The 9,554-nt window shown below is 40.5% G+C and overlaps 1 protein-coding gene across 1 annotated transcript in view; it reads right to left on the bottom strand.

Moving 5' to 3' along the window:
- Positions 1-1,270: 1,270 nt before the first annotated feature.
- Positions 1,271-9,554, bottom strand: part of LOC103518754 (solute carrier family 2, facilitated glucose transporter member 6-like) — an 11,938-nt gene continuing 3,654 nt past the window's right edge. The window contains exons 3-5 of the mRNA XM_026830471.1: positions 4,834-5,144; positions 1,915-1,996; positions 1,271-1,285 (exon numbers count right to left, since the gene is read on the bottom strand). Coding sequence (XP_026686272.1) covers positions 1,271-1,285; positions 1,915-1,996; positions 4,834-5,144 — 408 coding nt within the window. The remainder of the gene's footprint in view (positions 1,286-1,914; positions 1,997-4,833; positions 5,145-9,554) is intronic.

The raw sequence follows: 9,554 nt of genomic DNA, 5'->3' as shown, positions 1-9,554 counted from the left end.
GGTGTGTTTTTTTTTTCTTCAGCAAAAAGAAGCGTTTTTTTTTTTTTTTTTTTTTTTTTTTTTTTTTTTTTTTTTTTTTTTTTTTTTTGCCACTGTGAGATGCAGAATCAAGAATAGATATGTTTCAAAAGATTATTTTTTATTACCTATTAAAACTTAGTTGGTAGTGCGTCTGCCTTGTAAGCGCTAGGCCGCGGGTTCGATTCCCGCCCGGGGCGGATTTTATCCTGATAGGATAATGTTCGTTCTCGGAACGGCTGGCTTTCTCCTATCCTGTCTTCCTTCTCTCTTCGATTTCAGGACGATAAGACCCTAGCAGTTACAGTTCCCTCTGTCAAACCTCTTTTTTTTTTTAAAGTAAAATTTTGAGTAAAATTTTCTTACGGTGTGAGTAAAATTTTCTTACGTCTAATAGCCTTCTAGGGTTAAGTGAAGTGTAGTGCGTATGTATGTAAGAGTAAAATATACCCGCTGGGTCGCGGGGTCTCTTTCCATCCAAAGCGAATTTCATCCTTAACAGGCTGGGCTTTGAACTCGGGACCTCCAGCTTGCAAGCCCAATGTGATACGCACTCGGCCACGGAGGTTGCTGCTTGTGAATATTCTGCTCCTAATAAGGAACCTCTTGTTTCTTCTGGTCAACAACTGCGTACTTGTTTCAGATAAGCCATCTTTTGGTCAACAACAACAATTGTAAATATGTAATGATTTTATTAGGTATAACAATAACTAATAATATATATATTTATGTACCTATATAGTATAGATAGATCTTGAAACCAGGCAAACCCAAACAATTGGTTGGTATTTTGTAATTCTCTAGAAATCCGCTCACTTGTCGAGTGGGCGGTCAAGTGTACTAGTTCTGTAACCGTAGGGTCTCTGTTCGATGACTCGTCAAGTCGTCATCAGTCTATATCTATATTAGTGATCAGGTGATTTCATACACGAGTATAATGAGTCATTGATCGAGCGAACCGAGTAGAGTTTCAAACTCGGCGATTTTTCTTCTTTTGTCTGTGCCAGCCTAGTTGGCTTGGAGGGCAGCGCGTTTGCCTTGTAAGCGAATAGTTGCTAGTTCGATTACATTTTAGACCTTTTTTTTTCTAGAATAAAAAGAAAAATTCAGAGTTTTGACCTCAGATTTGGATTTTTCCCAACTTTTTACATAGGAATCGACCATTTATTTATAGTTTTTACCCATTTGCAACTGTTCCATTGGTTGGTATTTTGTAATTCTCTAGAAATCCGCTCACTAGTTGAGTGGGCGGTTAAGTGTACTGGTTCTGTAACCGGAGGGTCTCTGATTCGATGACATAATGAAGATCAGGTGATTTTCTACTACACGAGTACATGAGTCATTGATCGAGCGAACCGAGTAGAGTTTTAAACTCGGCGATTTTTCTTTTGTCTGTGCCAGCCTAGTTGGCTTGGAGAGTAGCGCGTCTGCCTTGTAAGCGAATAGTTGTTAGTTCGATTACATTTTAGACTTTTTTTTCTAGAATAAAAAGAAAAACTATAAAAAATATTACATAAAAACATTAAAAATACAAATGAAAATTTTGCCTTAAAAGTTAGCCGAAAAAGAAGAACAAAGAATCTGAAGAGGAAACAGATTAGGATTAGAATAAGAATGATAAAGAAGAGAGAATACGTAGAATATACATAGTAGAAGAGGAAAAAACATGAGGAAGGGAAAGGAGGGAAAAAACAAAGGAAAGGAAATGAGAAGAAGGAAGAGGAGGAGAAGAATAAAGAAGTGGAGAGAAAGAAGCAAAAAGGGAAGATTACTAGGAGGAAGGGAAGGCAAAAACGAAGAGAAAAAGGCAGATCTGGAGACGAAGACACGGAAGAAAGAGGAGAAGGAGGGAAAGAAGACGGAAGGAGAGGAGAAGGAAAAAGAGAAAATGCTTACGTGCTTATTTTTGCCATCCTGTATCATCTTCTGGATCCGTAACAACTCGCCCTCCACGTCGAAGTTCGGGCCTCGAAGCCATCTGGGGACAGAAAAAAAAGATAAATAAAATTTTGGGGATATTACTTTTTTTTTGGTCACCAAACCGGATACTAACCACGAGCAATGAAGATTAACTTGAATGAATCATTCATTGGGAACTGTTGGGGATATTCCATCTTTTTTCTTCCTTTTTTTTTTTGGTGGGAGAGATCGGGAAGGAGAAGAAGGAAGAATAGAAAAAGAAGAGAGGGAGGTCATTAAACAAATATAATTCTCAGAGGAGGGAGAGGAGAGAGAGGGAGGAGAGAAGAGAGAGAGAGAGAGAGAGAGAGAGAGAGAGAGAGAGAGAGAGAGGGAGAAGATGGAAAGATTCTTTTTAAAGAGGTTTGACAGAGAGAACTGTAACTGCTATGGTCTTATCGCACCGAAATCGAAGATAGAAGGACAGGATATGAGAAAGCCAGACGTTCCAAAAACGAACCTTATCCGTTCAGGATAAAATATGCCCAGGGCGGGAATAGAACCCGCAGTCTAGCGCCTACAAGGCAGATGCTCTACCAACCAAGTTAACTAGGCTGGAAAATACTTAATATTTTCTTTTCTCCTTTTGCGAGTATAACTACGTCTGTTGTGGCCAGTAGTCTGTGGGCTGTTATGAGATCTTAATCGCCCCCCATTTAAGGAGAAGAAGAGTGTAAAATATAACCTACTGGCCATTAGGGGAGTGAAATATGGACCCCATTTATTTGTTCTAGTGGTGTAGGGTACATCATTTATCTTCCGTGGATAGCCACAGACCACCTGAGCTCCATTAAAAAACAAAAAGGAACGCAGGAGAGGAGGAAGAAAATTAGAGATGGAAGAGAGAGAAAAAAAGAGGGATAGAGAAAATATGGCGCCTTTTTCCGAAAAAAAACAAGCTGGGCCCGTCCCTCCGCGAATTTTTTAGCCCGTAGTTTATTCGATCGTGATTAAAGAAAATCAGTACCTATGTACCTACATAGTTTGTTTAATATTCAGTTTATTATTATAGTGATTAGAGAAAATCAGTACCTATGTACCTACCTAATTTGTTTAATATTCAGTTTATTATTATTCTTGATTTGATTTTTCGATTTTACTTTCATGTAATGATTTAAAATCAAGACTAGAGCCCGTTCTCCCTTTATTCCCAACATAAGGTTTAAGTCACCCATCCATTTATTGGCCTAGCTTAACATAGGTGACGCTAAAAACGGCTAAAAACGGCTCTCTTTCTCTCTCTCTCTCTTTCTCTCTCTCTTTCTCTCTCTCTCTCTCTTTCTCTCTCTCTCTTTCTCTCTCTCTTTCTCTCTCTCTCTCTCTCTCTCTTTCTCTCTCTCTTTCTCTCTCTCTCTCTCTCTTTCTCTCTTTCTCTTTTTTTTAGTCTTTTTTTTTCTACGAGTATCTTCTTTTTTCTTACTCTTTTCTCCCTTCTTCTTCTTCGCGTTTCCCTCTTTTTATTTACCTTTTCTTTTTCTCTCTCTACTAAACTGAAAATTGTCAACTCCATTGAGCATCATCATTACATTTGTTAGTTCTCCCCACTTCAGTTTCTTTCCCCCTCGTTTACTTACTCTTTCTTTAACTATTTTTTTTTTTTTTTTTTTTTTTTTTTTTTTTTTAGTACAAGCTGTATTCTTCTTGTCCTTCTTCTTCTTCTTCTTCTTCTTCTTCCTCTTCTTCACTTAGTACAAGCTGTCTTCTTCTTCTTCTTCTTCTTCTTCTTCTTCTTTTAGGTAGGTACATACATACTTTCATCTGAAGAACTCTGTATTATGTTTAGGTCAAATCTTGTATCACCAGATCACTACACCACACAACATCATCACCTACACTCAGTTTCCCTTGAAAATGTCTACAAAGTAAACTCCGAGTCGGAATAATTAGAATTGTAAGTATCCATTGTTCAACATAACATAAGTAAATTCATATCACTCATACACACACACACAATACACACACACTTCATAACACACAATCATTCATAATATAACTACCTACTTATGTAACCAATAAAATATGCCACATTGTATTACCAAGAAATACCTCCATATCAATAAAATAATTAAGTATAATTTATCTATAATAACAGCACACACGTGCAATGTTCTCTCGCTCTTCGTTTTTTTTTTTTTTTTTTTTTTTTTTTTTTTTTTTCAGGTTTTGTGCGATAAAAAACACGTCCTTTTTGTATTTTCCTCTCTCTCTTTCTCTCTCTCTCTCTCTCTCTCTCTCGCTATTTTTCTCTGCCTCTTTTAATTTCAGGTCCCTTTTTATCCCTTTGGACATCAGGGTTAGGATCAGGTATAGTCAGATTGAGAACAGCTGAGTCAAGATTAAGTTGAGGTGTGGCGGCCAAGTTATCTCCGATGGACTGATCAGTTGATTGAGTATTGATAACTTGGGACATATACCTAGGCAAGGGAGTTAGGCTGGAAAGGTATTGTAATGCAAATTGAAACAAAACAAACAAAAAATCTACAAGAGCAGAAGATAAAAACAAAAGCTACAAAAAAAAGTTCAAAAAGGTGTTTTTTTTATTTTTGTCTATGTGCGTAATGCGTGTTAGAAAAATTAGAAGAGATAGAGAGAGAGAGAGAAAAAAAGGAAGAGGGAGGGAAGGAGAGAGATATTACTACCTATATTTAATCTACAATACCTTATCGTAAAAAAATTAAGATAAAAAAAGAATACACAAAATGGCAAATTTTATTGACTTTTGAAGTCTATTTCATAGTTTAAGTTATTTATCATATTGTATTACCACTGTTATTATTTTTTATTGATGCAAATAAATTACAAATTACAAATGGAAATTCTTGTATCAACCGGTTAGGTTGACACCTTACACCTTACCTCAACGATTCCTCCGCCTCCCCGGGCCGCCCCTTCATCATGAGATACACGGGCGACTCCGGCATCAAATAGAAGGCCGCCAGGAACGCAATGCTAACGGCGGCACACGCCACGTTCAGCCAATACAGTGACGTCACGGCGCCCCACACGTACGCCCATAGGATGCCGAAACAGAGGAGCAGATCGAAAAAGACGCCGACGCGGCCCCGAATGGCGTCCTCGGAAATTTCTGCGTTGTATAGGGGTATGCCTACGGAGCAGGCGCCAAACGCGATTCCCGTCGTGAAGCGGCCCAGGATGAGAAGGTTGACCTGGCGGACAGAAGGGGTTAAAGATATGTGGTTAGTTTTGGTTGACCTGGAGGACAGAATGGGTTAAAAGCAGGTTGAGTTCTCCAAAATACATAGAATAGAATAAATAAACTATACCTTGTTTATCCTGCTCGAATAGGACTGAAAAGTCCCTTGAAAAGAAACTGGAAAATTCCACGAATTTCGTCTCAATTTTGATCTTATTCATCTCTTACCTTTCTCTTCCATTTCTTCTTTCAGTTTTCAAATCCATCTTTTTTTCTCAAGAAAATGGAAGAAGAGGAGGAGGAGAAAGAAGAAGAAAAAGAAGAAGAAGAAGGAGGAGGAGGAGGAGAAAGAAGAAGAAAAAGAAGGAGGAGGAGGAGAAAGAAGAAGAAAAAGAAGGAGGAGGAGGAGGAGAAAGAAGAAGAAAAAGAAGGAGGAGGAGGAGGAGAAAGAAGAAGAAAAAGAAGGAGGAGGAGGAGGAGGAGAAAGAAGAAGAAAAAGAAGGAGGAGGAGGAGGAGAAAGAAGAAGAAAAAGAAGGAGGAGGAGGAGGAGAAGAGAGATTGGGGAGAAAAGGACAGAGGAGGAGAGTGGGAAAGACAGGGAGAAAGAGAGAGAGAGGGGAGAAGGAGAAGGAGAAAAAGAAAGAGAGAAGAGAAAGAGAGAGAGAAAGAGAGAGGGGAGAAGGAGGAGAAAAAGAAAGAAAGAAGGAAGAGAGAGAGAGGGAGGAGGGAGGGAGAGAGAGAGGAGAGAAGCGAAAAAGACATAAGGGAGAAAGAGATAGGAATGAGAGAAAAAGAGGAGAGGGAGGGAAGGAAAAAGAGAGAGGGGAGAAAGAGAGGAAGAGAGAGAATCATTTTATTTCGACATACCTATATCTAGACCTTTTCTCTATCCCCTTTTAACAATAGCTCGCAAGCACTCTATTCTTCTATCCCTGGTTTTAAAGGGGATTTTAAAATAGTGACCTATCATTATCATCATTTTACGGTCGGGTTTTAATGTAAATTTCATGTACAAAGGTAAGAGATTAAAAATTCGAGTGGGCTAAAATTGTGTGTAGTTTGGGTCAGGGCCATTGAACGCGAAGGACATCCACTCGTACGATTCGTTGCCAAAAAATGTCAGCTTAAAAACAATCGCCCCAGTCAGGGTCGAGGTAGGTAGCGCCTTGACCACTACACCACCGAGGTAGGTAGCGCCTTGACCACTACACCACCGAGGTAGGTAGCGCCTTGACCACTACACCACCGAGGTAGGTATTCCATACCTCGGCTGGGATTGAACCCACGCCCTCCTGTTTACCAGGCGAGCGCCTTGACCACTACACCACCGAGGTAGGTAGCGCCTTGACCACTACACCACCGAGGTAGGTAGCGCCTTGACCACTACACCACCGAGGTAGGTAGCGCCTTGACCACTACACCACCGAGGTAGGTAGCGCCTTGACCACTACACCACCGAGGTAGGTAGCGCCTTGACCACTACACCACCGAGGTAGGTAGCGCCTTGACCACTACACCACCGAGGTAGGTAGCGCCTTGACCACTACACCACCGAGGTAGGTAGCGCCTTGACCACTACACCACCGAGGTAGGTAGCGCCTTGACCACTACACCACCGAGGTAGGTAGCGCCTTGACCACTACACCACCGAGGTAGGTATTCCATACCTCGGCTGGGATTGAACCCACGCCCTCCTGTTTACCAGGCGAGCGCCTTGACCACTACACCACCGAGGTAGGTATTCCATACCTCGGCTGGGATTGAACCCACGCCCTCCTGTTTACCAGGCGAGCGCCTTGACCACTACACCACCGAGGCAGGTTTTACATGTAGTACTCGTATGTAACTACATTTTTTTAGGAGGAAAAAAAGGGGGAGCGGAGGGGCGAGTCCCACCGGGGAGCGGAGGGGCGAGTCCCACCCCCTAAATTCGGCCCTTGTGTGGGGGGTTTTCTATTATCATTATTCTACCTCTTGTCTATTCTATTCTACTCTCTCGTAATCTATTTTTGACATTTTAAGGCCCCCACACACGATGCGTTTTGGGTTAACTTCAGTCCGGTTTTATTGGTAGAGGTTGAAAGCCACTGTGTATCTTGGAAAGCTTTTGGTGCCGTGGGTTTTACCCTCCAAACGATTGCCCGGATGATCAAATACTGCCAGATGGTCACCAATCCACTAACCACGCGCAACGTAGCTCAACTTCGGTGATACATCGGGAACTACAGTTCATTCAGATCAATGTGGCAGCAAAAAAATAAGCATTGTTGCCAAACATGTCACATGTGCACTGGTAGAGAATCTTTAAAAGGGGAAGCTATATTGCACAGTGCTTCCTCCGACAGTGAAACAAAGTCAGGTAAGGCGATATCCGCCTTACCTGTTCTGGAATCCAACCCTGAACTTAGAGCTACCTCTGCATTTTAAAAGAGAGAGTTTATCAAAAATAGACCTTTACTTCAATTGCAACAATGTAAGGATTTCCTGCAATCTGATTGGTTCTTTTATTTTGGGTTGATGACTCATTGTTGTCACATTGATCTGGATGAACTATAATACGTTCAACGTGCTATCCTCGCTGGCTCCATTTGAAAAACGTGTTTTGAAAATCCGGATTCAGTGAACTGGATTCTCAAAACCATCGAATCCACATACTTGAATCCAAAGAATCCAGATTCAATGGATTCAAAAGAAAACAAAAAATTACCATTTGGACTTCGTAGTGTGTAAAAGACTAAAGAAGCCAGCCTAGTTAGCTTAGTTGGTAGTGCGTCTGCCTTGTAAGCGCTAGGCCGCGGGTTCAATTCCCGCCCGGGGCGGATTTTATCCTGTGCCTTGTAAGCTCTAGGCCGCGGGTTCGATTCCCGCCCGGGGCGGATTTTATCCTGATGGGATAATGTTCGTTCTCGGAACGGCTGGCTTTCTCCTATCCTGTCTTCCTTCTCTCTTCGATTTCGGGACGATAAGACCATAGTAGTTACAGCTCCCTTTGTCAAACCTCTTTAAAAAAAAAAAAAGACTAAAGAAGTGTGTAGGCGCCTTTAAACAGGTAGAACCTACCCACGTTAAAAAGCTCTAGGGTCCTTACACCCCAGCAAAATGCTGGAATTAAAATATTAATAACCACTATAAAATATTTTTAACTGGTGGTCATTATTCATTAAAACGCTTGTCACACATATTGTTCCAGCAATTATAAAATACGTCCTACATAGGTATTTAATATTCATTTAATTCAAAAGTAAGTATACCTATATACTAAATGGTTTTACTGTGTAGGTAACCAGTATTTGATGACATGTCCAACTTACGGACCTCAGGTTGGTGGTTCGAGTCCAAGTCAAGTCATAAAATTCATCTAGGTGTAATAATCGGGGAACGACATTTGTGACAAGCATTTAGATATGCTTAACGAAATTAAAAATTCCTTCTCCTTGATGTAATTCTAAAAGGTTTTACTGTGAAGGTAACCTGCATTTTTTTGATAAAATGTCCTATTGTGCCTAGTTAGCTTTCAGGGTAGCACGTCTACCTTGTAGACGCTAGGTTGCGGAATCGACTCCCACCCGGGGCGGATTTTATCCTAAACAGATAAGGTTCGTTCTCGGAACGGCTGGCTTTCTCCTATCCTGTCTTCCTTTTCGTTTTCGGGACGATAAGACCTTAGCTGGGTACAGTTCCCTCTATTAAACCTCTTTTTTTTTTCTTTATTGTAAACTGTTGGTATAATGGAACAACTTGTTCTAAGCTGACAATCTAAATAAAGCACTACTTATACTTATTAATATTTTTCTTTTTTTTTTTCGTCTCGTTGTGTGGTTGGTTCTTCTGTCTGCTTCGTTAGACTGCTTGGGTTGGTTCTTCTGTCTGCTTGGTTAGAATGCTTGGGGAAGGGACTTTTCAGTCCTATCCCAGCAGGACAAAAAGTATATTCTATTCTAAAAAAAAAATCCCTCTATCTCTCTCTTTTTCCCCATTCTTTAACCCTCTCTCGTTTACTCACTGTCTTTTGGTTCCTTTATTTTTTTATCTTTTTTTTTTCTCCTTTTTTTTCCTCCGTCCCTCCCTCCCTCTTCCATCAAATGACAAATGCTGAAAGTCAATTTCAGTACAAACGAAATGATGAACACACAACATAAATCCCTTTCTTTGACCATTCCAGTTTTTGTCTCCCCCCAAACACAAAAAATCCCATCAGATTAGTATTAGGGAAGATTTAGCAGTTTTTTTATTTTCTCCCTCTCTCCTCTTTTTTTTCTCTTTCTCTTTCTCTTTCTCTCTCTCTCTCTCTCTCTTTGTTTCTTTCTCTCTCTCTCCGTTTTTTTTTTTTGGGTTTTGTGCGATAAAAAACACGTCCTTTTTGTATTTTCCTCTCTCTCTCTCTCTCTCTCTCTCTCTCTCTCTCTCTCTCTCTTTCTCTCC

This window comes from Diaphorina citri, unplaced genomic scaffold (assembly GCF_000475195.1).
Source record: "Diaphorina citri unplaced genomic scaffold, Diaci psyllid genome assembly version 1.1 scaffold2344, whole genome shotgun sequence".
Classification (NCBI taxonomy): domain Eukaryota; kingdom Metazoa; phylum Arthropoda; class Insecta; order Hemiptera; family Psyllidae; genus Diaphorina; species Diaphorina citri.
Note: the sequence above shows the minus strand (reverse complement) of the source record. Positions and strands in the feature narration are given on the sequence as shown.